General features: G+C 56.9%; 1 protein-coding gene across 1 annotated transcript in view; it reads left to right on the top strand.

Annotated features, from left to right (window-relative positions):
- Positions 1-16,639, top strand: part of ATP13A2 (ATPase type 13A2) — a 35,942-nt gene extending 19,303 nt beyond the window's left edge. The window contains exons 12-37 of the mRNA XM_014962589.1: positions 407-484; positions 1,325-1,436; positions 1,554-1,633; positions 2,148-2,225; positions 2,496-2,565; positions 3,071-3,205; positions 3,457-3,523; positions 7,100-7,231; positions 7,410-7,577; positions 7,674-7,784; positions 7,871-7,917; positions 8,027-8,215; positions 8,302-8,508; positions 8,670-8,783; positions 8,934-9,090; positions 9,843-9,963; positions 10,172-10,296; positions 10,856-11,016; positions 12,578-12,679; positions 13,314-13,393; positions 14,077-14,229; positions 14,356-14,452; positions 14,571-14,794; positions 15,122-15,273; positions 15,359-15,531; positions 15,712-16,639. Of these exons, the coding sequence (XP_014818075.1) occupies positions 407-484; positions 1,325-1,436; positions 1,554-1,633; positions 2,148-2,225; positions 2,496-2,565; positions 3,071-3,205; positions 3,457-3,523; positions 7,100-7,231; positions 7,410-7,577; positions 7,674-7,784; positions 7,871-7,917; positions 8,027-8,215; positions 8,302-8,508; positions 8,670-8,783; positions 8,934-9,090; positions 9,843-9,963; positions 10,172-10,296; positions 10,856-11,016; positions 12,578-12,679; positions 13,314-13,393; positions 14,077-14,229; positions 14,356-14,452; positions 14,571-14,794; positions 15,122-15,273; positions 15,359-15,531; positions 15,712-15,882 (3,304 nt within the window). The 3' untranslated portion in view covers positions 15,883-16,639. The remainder of the gene's footprint in view (positions 1-406; positions 485-1,324; positions 1,437-1,553; positions 1,634-2,147; positions 2,226-2,495; positions 2,566-3,070; positions 3,206-3,456; positions 3,524-7,099; positions 7,232-7,409; positions 7,578-7,673; positions 7,785-7,870; positions 7,918-8,026; positions 8,216-8,301; positions 8,509-8,669; positions 8,784-8,933; positions 9,091-9,842; positions 9,964-10,171; positions 10,297-10,855; positions 11,017-12,577; positions 12,680-13,313; positions 13,394-14,076; positions 14,230-14,355; positions 14,453-14,570; positions 14,795-15,121; positions 15,274-15,358; positions 15,532-15,711) is intronic.
- The last annotated feature ends 828 nt before the right edge of the window (positions 16,640-17,467 follow it).

The raw sequence follows: 17,467 nt of genomic DNA, 5'->3' as shown, positions 1-17,467 counted from the left end.
GCCCCCCCAGTGCCACCCCCTGCCCTGGGCAGGGACACCTCCCACCAGCCCAGGTTGCTCCAAGCCCCCTCCAACCTGCCCTTGAACCCCTCCAGGCATTGGACAGCCACAGCTTCTCGGTGCAACGTGGGCCAGGCTCTCACCACCCTCACACCAAACAAGTTCTTCCCCAGATCCCATCTCGATCTTCCCTCTTTTCAGTTTAAAAATAATTATTATTCCTGGAGTAATTTTGCCCTTTCCCTTCCGTAGCAGCCAGCCTGGCTTTGTGTCAGTCTTTATTGTCCCTAGAAACCAGCCATCATCTGGGATGAGTGGCCGGGGACCCCCTGCCTGTGTCACTGTCCCCATTTGAAGGAGAGAGGCTGAGGGGGGGGACACACACTCCCCATTTCCCTCTGCTCAGCCCCGTCCTTGTCTTGCAGGACCGATTTGGCCAGTGCTTCACCACCCGCGTGCGGACGGAGGCGCTGGGCGAGGGGAGGTGAGTTGGGCTCCTGACCCCACCATGGTGATGCCAGGGCCCACCTGTCCCACCACCCCGATCCCAGGGTTCATGTCCCCACCACAAAACCAGGGTTCCTGTCCCTCCACCACGAAGCCAGGGCTCCCATCACCCTGCCATGATGCTGGGGCTCACATCCCTGCGGTGATGCCAGGGCTGCCGTCCTCCCACCATGATGCCAGGGTCCTGTCTCACCACTGAGATGCCAGGGTTCTTGTCCCTACCACAAATCCAGGGTTCCTGTCCCCCCACCACGATGCTGGGGCTCTTGTCCCCTCACTGTGATGCTGGAGCTCCTGTCCTCCTGCCATGATGCCAGGGTTTATACCCCCACCACAAAGCCAGGGTTCCTGTCCCCCCACCGTGATGCCGGGGCTCACATCCCCATGGTGATGCAGGACCTCCCGTCCCCCCACCACAATGCCAGGGCTCCTGTCCCTGCTGTGATGCCAGAGCTCATGTCCCCATGGGGATGCCAGGGCTCATGTCCCCACCATGATGCTCCCATGCCCTCACTGGGGCTCCCGTCCCCCCACCACGAAGCCAGGGCTCCCATCACCCCACCGTGATGCTGGGGCTCACATCCCTGCAGTGATGCCAGGGCTCCTCTCCTCCCACCATGATGCCAGGGCTCCTGTCCCACCACTGTGATGCCCAGGTCCCATCCTTGAGGTGATGCTGGGGCTTCCATTCCCACCACGACGCCGGGGGTTTCTGTCCCCACCGCGATGCTGGGGCTCCCATGGGCTTTTGGTTTCGAGGGAGAGGGGGAGTTTGTGGATGGGGAGGGACCAACCCTTGGTTTCCCACCCCGAGCAGCCTGGAGCACCACCCCGGGGCCCGGCTGGAGGACCGGAGGACCAGCATCGCCATCGGCGTGGCGGATGAGGAGGAGAACCGGGACACCATCCGCCTCCACGAGAAGGAAGAGGTGACACCAACGACCCTTCCCACCTCCATCCCCGCAAAATCCTCTCCCTGGGTGTCACCTGCCTTCCTCTCCCACTGACACCTCCTTCTTTCTTTTTTTCCACCCTGCTCCCCTCAGAAGAACATCTTGAGGTACTACCTCTTCGAGGGCATGCGCTACGTCTGGATCGAGCGGCGGCAGGCCTACTGCAAAGTCAGGTATTCCTGACCCCCCAGCCCCACCACCACCACGGAGAACCTCTCTGCAGCCCTCCACTGCTCTCCTTACACCCCTCAACCCCCCCCAAAGTGATCCCGACCCATCTGGATGTCACATAACCACGGCTGGAGCTTTTTCCCCGCCCTACAAAGCCTTTGGAGACCATCCCCGGGGCGTCAGGTCGGGGAAAGTTGTTCTCCTTCCCCCCCGTCCTCCAAAGTTGTTGATGTTGCTCGTCTTTGTGGGCAGAGGAAACTGGTTTGGCATCTGCCCCTCTGCTGGACGGGTCCCCACCGCCCCGTGTCCCTTTTGTCCCTGCTCCTTGGCGCCCGCGAGCTGCGGCGGATGCCGAGGAACAAGATGCTCTCCCAAAGAGGGGGGGTGGTGGGTTTTTTTTGTGTGTGTGTCACCAAGGACTTGGCCGTGGTTATTTCTTCTGCCGGGCCAGGCTCCTGCTGATTTGGACTCCGTTCCTCTCTTTTTCTTTCCCCCCCCGCCCCTCGGGCTCGCCAGCGTCTTGGATGAAGGCTGGACCTGCGCAGATCTCCACCTCGCCCAGGCTGGGCTCCACCAGCAAGACCACAACACCAGGTAGGGACCTTCCAGATTCATGGGATGCCCGGGGAGCATAGATCAGGCTTTTCCAGGGGCCAGAAAATCCTGGAGTCTGGGTTTTTCTTAACACCCAGACCTCAAAATAGAAGATTCCTGTCTGTGCTGGATTGCCCTGGCTTGGCTTCTCCATGTAGCCGACCTCCTGTGGAGATCTTGGCAGCATGAGGGTCCCTCGGGTTGGAAATGCAGATTTTTCCCTAGTGTGTGTTTGCTTCCCCCCTTTCCTTTTTCTCTCCCCTTCTCCAGAAGGAAGATCTACGGACCCAACCTCATCGAGGTGCCCGTCAAGTCCTACGCGCGGCTGTTGGTGGAGGAGGTGGGCCATGCTTGGAACCCTTGAACCCTTTGTGCTTTGAAGACCTGACCCCTGGGCAGGTCCTTCTCCTGCTCCGTGTCCCTCCCTGGGGAGGAGAAAGGACTTTTAGGAGAAGCAGCTGTGGGGCAGAGATGAGAGAAGGTAGAGCTGATGCAGAGGGGACCCTGTCCTGCCTCTTGGCTCAGACAGGAGCATCCCCAGGGAGTTGTGGAGGTGGCTGAGCAACCTCAGGAGAACCCACCATAAGCAGAGCCAGGGAGGATGGGGGGGGTTTGCGAGGAGTCTGCTACTTCATCCCCAGCCCCAGGGAAGGGCCATCTTCTCCTCTGCATAAGCAGTTGTTCCTCAAGGAGCCTGGAGGTTTCACGGTGGGCTGGAGGAAGGGCCATCTTCTCCTCTGCATAAGCAGTTGTTCCTCAAGGAGCTTGGAGATTTCACGGTGGGCTGGAGGAAGCTCTTCCCCCCCCCCCAAAAAAAAAAACCCTCTCTCCTTGTTCTCTTCCAGGTGCTCAATCCCTTCTACATCTTCCAAGTGTTCAGCATCGTGCTGTGGGTCTGCGACGCCTATTACTACTATGCCGCCTGCATCTTCCTCATCTCCACCATCTCCTTAGGGCTGTCCCTCTACGAGACGAGGAAGGTTGGTGGTGGGCTTGTTTGGGACAAGCAGCTCTAGCAGAATATTCCCCTTTTCTGCTGCCGTTTGACCCCTGTGGTGATGCTCAACTCCCTCTGAGCCCAGTTGGGTGAGGACAACCCATACACCAACGGTGGGGCAGGTTTACTTGTCCTTCATCCATGGTCCTCAGCCTTCCAGACCTGTTTTATGGTTGCTTTTCTGGACTTTTGGAACTACTTTTTGGTGTGCTCTAACTGCTCCCTCCCTCCCAGCAAACCGCCACGCTGCAGAACATGGCCAAGATGTCGGTCGGTGTCCGAGTCCATCGCCCCAGCGGAGGTGAGAGCGATGCCCGCGATGAGCGAGGGCTCCAGGCACAAAGCCACTGGGGACAATGCCGGGATGATGTCCCTGGGGGTGATACTGGGATGGCGTTCCTCAGGATGATACCGGGATGACGTTCCTGGGGACAATACTGGGATGACATTCCTGGGGACGTTGCCAGGATGATGTTCCTGGGGATGATGCTGGGATTATGTTCCTGGGGACAATGCCAGGATGATGTCCCTGGGGCTCATGCTGAGATGACATTCCTGGGAACGATACTGGGATGATGTTCCTCAGGATAATGTTCCTGAGGTTCATGTCGGGATGACATTCCTGGGAACAATACTGGGTTGATGTTCCTGGGAATGATGCCGGGATGATGTTCCTGGGGATGATGCTGGGTTGACGTTCCTGGGGACGATCACTGGATGACCTTCCTGGGGACAATACTGGGATGACATTCCTGGGGACGATGCCAGGATGATGTTCCTGGGACAATACTGGAATTATGTTCCTTGGGATGACGTTCCTAGGGGACGATGCTGGGATGACATTCCTGGGGACGATGCCAGGGTGGTATTCCTGGGGATGATACTGGGATGATGTTCCTCAGGATGACGTTCCTGGGGACAATACTGGGATGACATTCCTGGGGACGATGCTGGGATGACGTTCCTGGGAATGATACTGGGATGATGTCCCTGGGAACGATACTGGGATTACGTTCCTTGGGATGATGTTCCTAGGGGATGATGCTGGGATGACATATTGGGGACTATGCCAGGGTGGTATTCCTGGGGATAATACTGGGATGATGTTCCTCAGGATGATGTTCTTGGGGACAATGCCAGGATGATGTCCCTGGGGATGATACTGGGATGACGTTCCTCAGGATGATGTTCCTGAGGTTCATGCCGGGATGACGTTCCTCGGGATGATACCAGGATGACATTCCTGGGAATGATGCCGGGATGATGTTCCTGGGGATGATGCTGGGTTGACGTTCCTGGGGACGATCACTGGATGACCTTCCTGGGGACAATACTGGGATGACATTCCTGGAGATGATACTGGGATGACATTCCTGGGGACGATGCCTGGATGATGTTCCTGGGGATGATGCCGGGATGATGTTCCTGGGGACGATGCCTGGATGATGTTCCTGGGGACAATACTGGGATGACATTCCTGGAGATGATACTGGGATGACATTCCTGGGGACGATGCCAGGGTGGTATTCCTGGGGATGATACTGGGATGATGTTCCTCAGGATGACGTTCCTGGGGACAATACTGGGATGACATTCCTGGGGACGATGCTGGGATGACGTTCCTGGGAATGATACTGGGATGATGTCCCTGGGAACGATACTGGGATTACGTTCCTTGGGATGATGTTCCTAGGGGATGATGCTGGGATGACATATTGGGGACTATGCCAGGGTGGTATTCCTGGGGATAATACTGGGATGATGTTCCTCAGGATGATGTTCTTGGGGACAATGCCAGGATGATGTCCCTGGGGATGATACTGGGATGACGTTCCTCAGGATGATGTTCCTGAGGTTCATGCCGGGATGACGTTTCTCGGGATGATACTGGGATGACATTCCTGGGGATGATGCTGGGATGATGTCCCTGGGGACCATGCCTGGATTATGTTCCTAGGGACAATACTGGGATGATATTCCTGGGGACAATGCCGGGATGATGTCCCTGGGGATGATACTGAGATGACGTTCCTTGAGATGACGTTTTTCAGGATGACGTTCCTGTGGACGATGCCGGGATGACATTCCTGGGGCTCATGCTGGGATGACATTCCTGGGGATGATGTCGGGATGATGTTCCTGGGGATGCTGCTGGAATGATGTTCCTGGGGATGCTGCTGGAATGATGTTCCTGGGAATGATACTGGGATGATGTTCCTGGGGATGCTGCTGGGATGATGTTCCTGGGAACGATACTGGGATTACGTTCCTTGGGATGACGTTCCTAGGAGATGATGCTGGGATGACATTCCTGGGGACGATGCCAGGGTGGTATTCCTGGGGATGATACTGGGATGATGTTCCTCAGGATGACGTTCCTGGGGACAATACTGGGATGACATTCCTGGGGACGATGCTGGGATGACGTTCCTGGGAATGATACTGGGATGATGTCCCTGGGAACGATACTGGGATTACGTTCCTTGGGATGATGTTCCTAGGGGATGATGCTGGGATGACATATTGGGGACTATGCCAGGGTGGTATTCCTGGGGATAATACTGGGATGATGTTCCTCAGGATGATGTTCTTGGGGACAATGCCAGGATGATGTCCCTGGGGATGATACTGGGATGACGTTCCTCAGGATGATGTTCCTGAGGTTCATGCCGGGATGACGTTTCTCGGGATGATACTGGGATGACGTTCCTAGGGGACGATGCTGGGATGACATTCCTGGGGATGATGCCAGGATGATATTCCTGGAGGGATGATGCTGGGATGATGTCCCTGGGGACCATGCCTGGATTATGTTCCTAGGGACAATACTGGGATGATATTCCTGGGGACAATGCCGGGATGATGTCCCTGGGGATGATACTGAGATGACGTTCCTTGAGATGACGTTTTTCAGGATGACGTTCCTGGGGACGATGCCGGGATGACATTCCTGGGGCTCATGCTGGGATGACATTCCTGGGGATGATGTCGGGATGATGTTCCTGGGGATGCTGCTGGAATGATGTTCCTGGGGATGCTGCTGGAATGATGTTCCTGGGAATGATACTGGGATGATGTTCCTGGGGATGCTGCTGGGATGATGTTCCTGGGAACGATACTGGGATTACGTTCCTTGGGATGACGTTCCTAGGAGATGATGCTGGGATGACATTCCTGGGGATGATGTCGGGATGATGTTCCTGGGGATGCTGCTGGAATGATGTTCCTGGGGATGATACTGGGATGATGTTCCTCAGGATGACGTTCCTGGGGACGATGCCGGGATGACATTCCTGGGGCTCATGCTGGGATGCCATTCCTGGGGATGATGTCGGGATGATGTTCCTGGGGATGCTGCTGGAATGATGTTCCTGGGGATGATACTGGGATGATGTTCCTCAGGATGACGTTCCTGGGGACGATGCCGGGATGACATTCCTGGGGCTCATGCTGGGATGCCATTCCTGGGGATGATGTCGGGATGATGTTCCTGGGGATGCTGCTGGAATGATGTTCCTGGGGATGATACTGGGATGATGTTCCTGGGGACGCTGCTGGGATGATGTTCCTGGGAACGCTACTGGGACTACGTTCCTTGGGATGACGTTCCTAGGAGATGATGCTGGGATGACATTCCTGGGGACGATGCCAGAGTGGTATTCCTGGGGATGATACTGGGATGGTGTTCCTCAGAATGATGTTCCTGGGGACAATACCAGGATGATGTCCCTGGGGATGATACTGGGATGATGTTCCTCAAGATGACGTTCCTGGGGACGATGCTGGGATGATGTCCCTGGGGATGATGCCGGGATGATGCTCCTGTGGATAATGTTGGGATGATGACGTCCCTGAGCACGGCCATGCTGTTTTCCAGAGGAGATGGTGGTGAGCTCAGCAGACCTGGTGCCGGGCGACTGCATCAGCCTCCCCGCCGACGGGATGCTGGTCCCTTGCGACGCGGCGCTGCTGACGGGCGAGTGCATGGTCAACGAGAGCATGCTGACGGGTGAGAGCCCCAACACCCAGTGGGCTGCACGTCTCCACCACCACCCCGTGCTGGATTTTGGGGGAGAGGCCAAGCTTTGGTCCCTCACTGACCTTACTCCAGCTCCTTCCCACCTTGGTTGGGATCTTGATGCCCACCAAGGGTGACAAACCTCCCTCCGTGGTGTTCCTCACCGCAGGGGAGAGCGTGCCGGTGATGAAAACCCCTCTCCCGGGTGGCAACCAGGCAGCTGGCACCCTCTATTCCCCCGAGGAGCACCGGAGACACACGCTGTTCTGTGGGACCCAGGTCATCCAAGCCAAGTCCTACGTGGGCAGAGAAGTCCTGGCCGTGGTGACCCGCACAGGTGATGGATTGAGGTGGAAAACCCAGGATTAAAAGCACCTCCTTTCTGGGCGTGGTGACTTTGCAGGTGCTTACCTTCTGCCCCTCTCTCCCGCAGGGTTTTGCACGGCCAAAGGGGATCTCATCAGCTCCATCCTCTACCCCAAACCCGTCAGCTTCAAGTTCTACAAGGACGCTGTGAAGTTCGTCCTGTTCCTCGCTGTCCTGGGTACGTCTGAGCGTGGAGGGGTGGTCAGGAGCAGCCAAAATCCTCTTAAAATCTTTGTAACTGAGCCCGTTCTCCCTCCTGTGCAGCTTTTATCGGCACCATCTACAGCATCCTCATCTTGGTCAAAAACCAGGTAGGGTTGTTGGAGGTGGTGACTCCCCGTGCTCGGGCTGGCACTGGGACCGTCAGAAGATGAGCGAGGGCCATCAGGATGCCCACCCCTCTTCCTCCTCACCTGCCAGGTCCCCGTGGGGCAAATCATCATCCGTGCCCTGGACCTCGTCACCGTCATCGTGCCCCCGGCTCTGCCGGCTGCCATGACAGTGGGCACCATCTACGCCCAGAACAGGCTGAAGAAACAGGGCATCTTCTGCATCAGCCCCCCCAGGATCAACCTCTGCGGGAAGATCCGCCTGGTTTGCTTCGACAAGGTGAGTCCTCGGTTCCTCACCAACTGTGGGACAACGGTTTCCATCTCAGGGGGACCATCCTGGACCCACCACGCTCTTCCTCGCAGACGGGAACCCTGACGGAGGAAGGTCTGGATGTCTGGGGGGTGGTCCCACTGGAGGACAACCACTTCATGCCCATCGTCCACGAGCCCCGTTGCCTTCCGGCCGGTCCTTTGCTCTACTCACTGGCCTCCTGCCACACCGTCTCGCTGCTGCGGGCGCAGCCCATCGGGGACCCCGTGGACCTCAAGATGGTGGAATCCACCGGCTGGGTGAGACAAGCTGTGGGCAAAGTTGGGTTTCTACGAAGAGGGAAGGTGCTCCACATCTTGCTTTGCTGGGAGAGGGGGTGTGAAAAGCCATCCGTGGGGTGGATGGGGCTTGGGGCTTGCAAGGCAGGGCTTTGCCCTCCCAGCATCTGCCTTGGTTTCAGCGCCTGGAGATGATGGAGGAGGAGGAAGGAGAGCTGCCCGCCTTCCAGGAGTTTGGGACCAAGGTCTTGGCTGTGATGAAACCCCCTCCTGAGGAAGAACAGCCACGAGACAGGGTAGGTCCCAGGGACCAGAGTGGTTCAGGCTCCCCAAGTCACCAGATCTGCACCTCCAGAGGATGGTTGTTCTTCACAAGCCCCTGGAGAGGTTCTACCTCCCAGAGAAGGTCCTGCCCGGCCCTGACACCTTCTTCTTCTCCTCCCCAGAAGCACCAGTCGCCCCTGGGGATCCTCCGGCGTTTCCCCTTCTCCTCCTCCTTGCAGAGGATGAGTGTCCTGGTGAAGATGCCCGGAGAAGTCTCAGCCCATGGCTACGTCAAGGGTGCCCCGGAGATGGTGGCCAGTCTTTGCAGGAAGGAAACTGGTACGTACTGGGGGACGGCTGAAAAACGGCCGGTCCTGCTGCTCCATCATCTCTGCATCCACAGCTCATCCCCACAGGGAGATTATCCTCAGGGATGCTGTGGGGCAGTTCCCAGAGGCACAGGGGCTTTGGTGTCGCTCCAACCTTGTGGAAGGGGGAAGAAAACAGGAGCCAGAAGACAGGGAAAGGGGGTCGGAGGCTGGAAGAGCATCCAAAGCCCTTTGATCCTTTGGGAGCTGGAGCCCTGGTTCCCCTTGCTGGGTCTGCAGAGCCTGGGGTCATTGGGGGACGGTTACACAGAATCACAGAATGCTGTGGGGTTGGAAGGGACCTCTGGAGATCACCCAGTCCAACCCAGAGGAGGGCCACCCAGAGCAGGTCCCACAGGAACGTGTCCAGGGGGGGTTGGAATGTCTCCAGAGAAGGAGACTCCACCACCTCTCCGGGCAGCCTCTGCCAGGGCTCTGCCACCCTCAAAATGAAGATGTTCCTCCTCATGGGGAGGTGGAACTTCTTATACTCGAGTTTGGGCCCGTTTTCTCTTGTCCTGTCCCTGGGCACCACTGGAAAAAGCCTGGCCCCATCCTCCTGACACCCACCCTGGAAGGACTTAGAGGTGTTGATCAGATCCCCCCTCAGCCTTCTCTTCTCCAGACTGAACAGACCCAAGTCCCTCCGCCTTTCCTCGTTAAGAGAGATGCTCCAGGCCCCTCATCAAGTTCTGACCTTGCTTTTTCCCTCACAACTGCCAGTGCCCCTGGATTTCTCCCAGATGCTGCGACACTACACCACGGATGGCTTCCGCGTCTTGGGTCTGGCTTGCAAAGCCCTGAGCACCGTGTCCACCTTCGAGGAGGCCCTCCAGCTCCCGAGGTTGGTGCCAACAGCTTTTTTTTTTCTCCATTTCTGGCTTGTTTGCCCCAAGCATTTCACGGGATGCTTCGCTGCCCCGCAGCCTGCAAGGAATTAAACCCTGACCCACACCAAAGCCACCGCTGGTGGATCTTCAGCTCTTTATCCCAACTGATCCCCTCTGCCTTGTGTCGGAGATGGTGTTGAACGGCTCCTTGTGTCCCACCAGGGACTCCCTGGAGAGCAGCCTGACCTTCCTGGGGTTCCTCGTCATGAAAAATGTCCTCAAGCCGGAGTCGGCGCCGGTGATTCACCTCCTGAGGAACGCCAACATCCGCCCCATCATGGTGACAGGTGACCCTGCGGAGGGGAACGGGGACACTGGGCTGGGGAAGAAGGGGGGGACAGCTCTCCCTTGACGTTTTGCCGAGAGGTGGAGGGTTTCTCCACCAGAAATGGGTAGCTGGGAGGCACTGGGAGGACTGGTGGATCCTGGTTTTGTGCATCCCCCGCTGCTTGTAGGCACTTCTCTTGGGGGTGGGCTCACATCAGGTGGGGTCTGGAGGGGGGTGCAGGGGGCTTTTGGATGGAGGCAGCATGAACCCACAGAGCTGGGACCACAGAAATGTTGGTATCTCATGAGCACCCCAAGTTTCACAGCTGATGAGGGGGATGTAGGAGTCTCCTTCAGGTCTTCTGCAACAAGATAAGGGTTGGAAGCCGCTGCCTTTCTCTGGGGTAAGGGCAGAAAGGAGGTTTTGAAGCTCTCCCCCAAAACTGAGGGGAGCAAAGGGAGCGTGGCTGTGGTGGCCAAGGAGAGGGGACGCCACAGGTTTGAGCCGCTCTTCTTGGCTGGCTAGCAAACGTGGCTGGTGGCTACTCAACCCCCACCACCACCACCTCTCTCTGCCAGGGGACAACATGCTGACGGCCGTCAACGTGGCCCGGAGCTGCCGCATGGTGGAGCCGAAGGAGCGGGTGATCTTCGTCAACGCCTCCCCCCCCAGCCACGACAAACCCGCCGCCCTCAAATTCATCCTGGCCGAGCACTCCCAGGGCGAGGAGCCGCCGGAGGTGAGTCCCCCTCAGGTGACACTTCGGGGACCAAACTCTGCCAGATGCCTTGTGGGGATCTCCTTTCCCAGCGTCATTGCTCCTAAAGACAATTATGGGTGCAATTAAGGAAGCATGGGATAGATGAGGGGGCGGCGAGGTGGGTTGAGTCCTGGTTGTGTGACAGGACTCAGAGGGTTCTAATTAATGGAGCGGGGTCAAGTTGGAGGCCTGTGACCAGTGGTGTCCCTCAGGGGTCAATACTCGGCCCAGTCCTGTTCAACATATTCATAAATGACCTGGACGAGGGGACAGAGTGTATTCTCAGCAAGTTTGCTGAAGATACCAAACTGGGAGGGCTGGCTGACACCCCTGAGGGCTGGGCCACCATCCAGTGTGACCTGGACAGGCCGGAGAGCTGGGCAGAGAAGAACCTCATGAAGTTCAGCAAGGGCAAATGTAGGGTCCTGCACCTGGGGAGGAAGAACCCCAGGCACCAATAGAGGTTAGGGGTGGATCTTAGGATGGATCTTAGAGGTTAGGGGAAATGGCCTCAAGTTGCACCAGGGGAGGTTCAGATTGGATATTAGGAAACATTTCTTCACCGAAAGGGTTATCAAGCATTGGAATGGGCTGCCCAGGGAAGTGGTTGAGGCACCATCCCTGGAGGTGTTCAAAAGATGGGTAGACATGGTCCTCAGGAATATGGTTTAGTAATTTTTATTTCCTATTTCTTATTTATTTTTTGTCAGAGTTAGGTTGATGGTTGGACTAGATGATCTTTAAGGTCCCTTCCAACCTAGACGATTCTATGATTCTGTGTACTTGCAACTGTGCTTTTTTACAAAGCACAGTGGTTAACAGGAGCTGGGGCTAACAACATGGAAAAGCTCCCCCCAAGTTGCTCATGGGGTGCCGCTGTGGTCTGCGCCGGTGGAGCATCACCGTGCATAGTCACAGCTCTTCCAGTCTGGTGCCTTCCTGGCCACCAGCAAGCAAAGCCCCCAAAATAAGGTCAGAGAGGTTGCAATTGGCCCTTTTACAGGAGGGACTCTGCCGAGCACTGTGTTTCACCACAACATTGAAGGGAGACACAGCGCGGTGTTACCAGAGACAGTGCTGTCTGCGGTCAGAGGCACGCTTTTATCTTTCTGTGTAAATTGGAACATCTCATCCTGGATGTCATCTCTAAGCATGCAGAAGAAAAAAGGTCACCGGGAGTGGTCACCATGGTTCCCTGATTCCGTGATTCTGCCCCTTATTAAATCTTCAGAAGATGACCTGCTCATTTTTTCACCCTGGGAGCACGTCAGGCTGGAGCTGATGCTCCAAACAACCCTCCTGGGGTCCAGCTCCAGGCTTGGCCAGAAGGGCTTGGTCACCCAAACATTTTATCTAAAACACCATCACTTTATGTGCCTGAAATCGAGGTTTAGGGGAAGCTGCTTTACCTCTTGCTCCCCATGGGCTGAGGATGGGGGTTCAGACGGTTGTTCAGGGGGGGCTCAACGGGGGGCAGGGGGGGTTTGAGGACCAGCCAAAGCCCCACGGTGGAAAAAAAGGGATCTGTTTTCCTTGGCAGGCTCCGTGCCAGCGGGACGGCTGCTTCCTCCAGCCCCACTTCGCCCTGAACGGCAAATCCTTCGCCGTGGTTTGCGAGCACTTCGCCGACCTCCTGCCCAAGGTGAGTCCTCTGGTGGGGAATCCCTCTGGTGGGGTTGCCCTCACCGAGATTTCATGCTGCAGCCTCGCAGCTCCAAAAGAAGATGCCCTGAGAGGGGTCTGGAGCACAAGTCTTATGAGGAGAGGCTGAGGGAGCTGGGGGTGTTCAGCCTGGAGAAGAGGAGGCTGAGGGGAGACCTTATTGCTCTCTCCAACTCCCTGAAAGGAGGGTGTAGAGAGGTGGGGGTCGGTCTCTTCTCCCAAGGAACAGGCAACAGGACAAGAGGAAATGGCCTCAAGTTACGCCAGGGGAGGTTCAGGCTGGATATTGGGAAGAATTTTTTCACTGAAAGGGTTCTCAGCCATTGGAATGGGCTGCCCAGGGAGGTGGTTGAGGCCCCATCCCTGGAGGTGTTCAAAAGAGGGGTTGATGTAGTGCTGGGAGGTATGGTTTAGTGATGGTGATGCTCCTTGTTTGTTGTGTGGGTGTCTATTTTTGTCAAAATTAAGTTGACGGTTGGACAAGTTGATCTTTAAGGTCCCTTCCAACCTAGAAGATTCTGTGATTCTGTGGTTTTTTTGGGGTTCAGGGGTCCCCTCTGCCCCAGCTGAGCAGGGATGCAGGTGCTACCACGGAGCCTTCCCGTTCTTTGCAGATCCTCATCCGAGCCACTGTGTTCGCCCGCATGTCCCCGGAGCAGAAGACTCAGCTGGTGGGCAGCCTGCAAGAACTCAAGTAAGCCCCTCCAGCCTCCGAGGGGTGGGGGGACAGAGGAGGACAAGGGGGTTAGTCCTCCTCTTGTGTGCCGGAGTGGTTGGCAGCTGCCAAATGGCTTCCTGCCCTCTCCCAGGTGTGGGGTGATCCTAAATATACAACATTGGAGCCCCAAGGCTTTTCCTCAGTCCCATCATGAAATATCAGGTCACTTCTCAGCACAGGAAGGACATGGAGCTGTTGGGGAGGGTCCAGAGGAAGCCACGGAGATGCTGGGAGGGCTGGAGCCCCTCTGCTGGGAGGGGGGGCTGAGAGAGTTGGGGGGGTTCAGCCTGGAGAAGAGAAGGCTCCGGGGAGACCTTCCAGCCCCTTCCAGTCCCTCAAGGGGCTCAAGGAAAGCTGGGGAGGGACTCTGGATCAGGGAGGGGAGCCCTAGGAGGAGGGGGAAGGGTTTGACACTGAAAGAGGGGAGATGGAGCTGAGATGTGGGGAAGAACTTGTTTGGTGTGAGGGTGGTGAGAGCCTGGCCCAGGTTGCCCAGAGAAGCTGTGGCTGCCCCATCCCTGGAGGGGTTCAAGGGCAGGTTGGAGGGGGCTTGGAGGGACCTGGTGTGGTGGGAGGTGTCCCTGCCCAGGGCAGGGGGTGGCACTGGGTGGACTTTAAGGTCCTTTCCAACCCGAACCATTGTGTGATTCTCACCACAGCTACTGCGTGGGGATGTGTGGGGACGGGGCCAACGACTGTGGGGCTCTGAAGGCGGCCGACGTGGGCATCTCGCTGTCGGAGGCGGAGGCGTCGGTGGCCTCTCCCTTCACCTCCCGCGTGGCCAACATCGAGTGCGTGCCCACCGTCATCCGGTGAGCTGCCCGGAGCCTCGGGGTGGGGGATAAAAGCCAAGGGGAAGGTGTCTCCTGGGTGTCTCTGTCCCCTCTTGGGGGACAAGGGTGTTGGGCTGGTGGTTGAACATCTCTCTGTCCATGCAGGGAGGGCAGGTGCTCCCTGGTCACCTCCTTTGGCGTCTTTAAGTACATGGCCCTGTACAGCCTGGTGCAGTTTGTGTCCGTCCTCCTGCTCTACACGGTGAGTCAAGGGTTGCCCAGATGCCTTCAGGTCACCTTGGCACCGCTGGGTTTTAGCCTGTCCTTTTCCTAAACCACCCGCCCCCCCAACTGAGAGCTGGGTGGTTTCTCCTTCCCAGATCAACACCAACCTGAGCGATTTCCAGTTCCTCTTCTTCGACCTGATCATCACCACCACCGTGGCCGTGCTGATGGGTCGCACCGGTCCTGCCCAGGAGCTGGGAGTGGAACGTCCCCAGGGGGCCTTGATCAGCGTCCTGGTGCTGGGCAGCCTGCTCCTCCAGACAGCTCTGCTCATCACTGTGCAGGTCCTCAGCTACTTCATCACCGTCTCGCAGAGCTGGTGAGGAACCCGTCTTCACGTGGGTTTAGTGATGGGAACGGCCCAGAGGATGGCAAGGAAGCCCTTGGTGTTGGCCAAGGATGTGACCAGCCATCCTTGGGAACAGCCCAGAAGATGGCTAGGACGCCCTGGTGTTGGCCAAGGATGTGACCAGCCATCCTTGGGAACAGCCCAGAAGATGGCTAGGACGCCCTGGTGTTGGCCAAGGATGTGACCAGCCATCTTGCAGCTCCCATGTGCTCGTGGAGAAGAAGGGGTTGACAATTTGGACCCTCTCTCTGCCTCTCGCTTCCTCTCACCCCCTCTCTTCTCCCCTGCCTGGCTCAGGTACGTGCCACTGAACAGCACGGTGACAGCTCCCCAAAACCTGCCCAACTATGAGAACACAGTCCTCTTCTGTGTCACGGGCTTCCAGTACCTCATCCTGGCCGTCGCCATGTCCAAGGGGTACCCGTTTCGGGAGCCGCTCTACACCAACGGTGAGGATGATGCTGGCCACAGGGGCGAAGAGAGACCTCAAACCTTCATCCCCCCCTCCTCAACCCTCTTCCTTCTCCCCCTCAGTGCTCTTCTTGGTAGTCCTCATCCTCCTTTTTGGCCTCATGATATGGTTGACCCTCTACCCTGTGGGCTTCCCCAAGAGCTTGCTGAAGCTGCAGGGCATCGACGACTTGAGTTTCAAGCTGCTGCTGCTGGGGATCGCTGCCCTCAACTTCTTTGCTGCCTTTGTGCTGGAGGTAGGTCAACCCAGGGTGGGCACTGGGCACACAGGGGACACGTCTCATCCTTTTGGGGCTCTCCAAGCAACCCTTTTTCCAGGAGCTGTGGGCACGGAGAGAGCAAGGCCCACCTTGGCATCAGATGTGCCCTCTCCTCGAGGTCCACAGCCTCCCCAAAACCCATTTTTTTTGCTGCAGACCGCCCTGGACCATGGCTTGCTCAGCTGCCTCCGCAGGCTGCGCCGAAAGAAAGCCTCCAAGAAGCTTTTCAAGAGGCTGGAGAAGGAGCTGAGCCAACAGCAGCCATCCTGGCCGCCCCTTAACGAACCACTCTTCGCTACGCCCAAGATGTCCATCGCCGTGAGATAGCACACGCCGGGCTTCTCCCCCACCCCCCAGCCTGCCAGCCCTTAAATACTGTCCTTTATTTATTTATCCTGGTTAAATGGAGGGATGCCACGGGCAGCAGGGCTCGTCCTCCCCGTGGGGAGACCCACGGCATCTCAGCTGTGAATCCACCCGTGCCAGCCCCACAGCCCAGAGGAGGGGATGCTGGAGAAGCAAACTGGGGGAGAGAAGGTCCAGAAGAAGAGGAGAAATGGTCCAGCCCTTCCTCCAGGACCTCTCCCGTGCTGGCTTCGGATCCCTCTTCCCCACACTGGGCACCAGTACTGTTTCCTCTCCTTGGCTGGTCCAAACCACCAAGAAGAGGGTCCCTGATCATCTCAGGGTGAGGGCAAACCCCCCCTTCACCCCCCTAAGCCTCGTGTTTCTGCTCACTGTGAAAAAAACCACCCCCCCTGCACCCACCCTAGATGTGTAGGGACTGTTTACAAACCACCCCGTCCCCAAGGATGCTCCTCAGTCCCCAAAATCCCCCTGGGGGATCAGCCACGGGCATCTTTTCCACTTGTGATGCTCCCTCAGAGCATCTCTGCTTCTGGACGGGACCTTGTAGCATTGAAAAACAAAACAAAACAAAACAAAACACACAAAAAAAGACCAACAAAACTCCCCCACCCAAATCTCTTTATTTTTTAACTCCACTCCAGCGCATCGAGGTGTAAGTGAATGACGTACGGCCTTGGGTTCCCGTACGGTGCTGTCGTGAGCCTTGTCTAATAAATTAACACTATTTTCTTGAGCCTTCGCTCGTCCTGCCTGGTTTGGAGCTGGGGCTGCTCGGGGCAGGGTGGCGTCGGGAGTGGAAAGAGGTTTTAGGGTCACCTCCTTCTCCATCTGGGCTTGGAAGATGCTCTCAATGCCCAAAAGCATCATCGAAGCCAAGGGTGGCACCGCTGGGATTTCAGCAGCACAAACCGGGTAAATAACCCCCCAGACCTCGTTTCCAGTTGGAATTTCCTAGAAAATAAGAAAAAATAGTTGCTGGGGAAAAAAAAAAACCCACCCACAAGCCAGGTGTCCTCGCCAAGACTCCAAAACCTCGCTCCTTCGACGGAGGAAAAGCCGGTGGATGGAGACGCCGCATCCCGAGAGGGGAAGAGCCGATCCCGGGGAGCGATCCCGGAGACCTCCAGGGATGGGGGGATTTGGGGGTGGGTTTTTTTTTGGCCGTCTCATGGAGGAAAGGTTGGTTCTTGCCCGTGGGGGAGGCTGGAACTCGGCTGTATGGAAAAGTCTAAACCCCCTCCGAGCGCCAGCGGCGCCTCTCTGCCCTCCGGGAGCTGGGGATTAGATCAGGAAATGAGGCACAAGCAGAGGTAAGAGGTTTCCTGAAACCCCAGCCAAGGCTGGAGTTATTAAACCAGGCTTCCTGAGCTTAAAAAAAAAAAAGAAAAAGAAAAAAAAACCTAAGAAAAGAAAAAAAAAACCAACCCCAAACACACACACACACAACTCCCGGAGATTTTTGCCTGGGCTTGGCAATTTTAACAACAAAAGGCACCTGGGGGTGTGGGATCTCTTCCCCCCCCCATCCCCTGGGGTGTTTTTT

The sequence above is a fragment of the Calidris pugnax genome, unplaced genomic scaffold, assembly GCF_001431845.1.
Source record: "Calidris pugnax isolate Ruff unplaced genomic scaffold, ASM143184v1 scaffold1376, whole genome shotgun sequence".
Lineage (NCBI taxonomy): Eukaryota > Metazoa > Chordata > Aves > Charadriiformes > Scolopacidae > Calidris > Calidris pugnax.
Note: the sequence above shows the minus strand (reverse complement) of the source record. Positions and strands in the feature narration are given on the sequence as shown.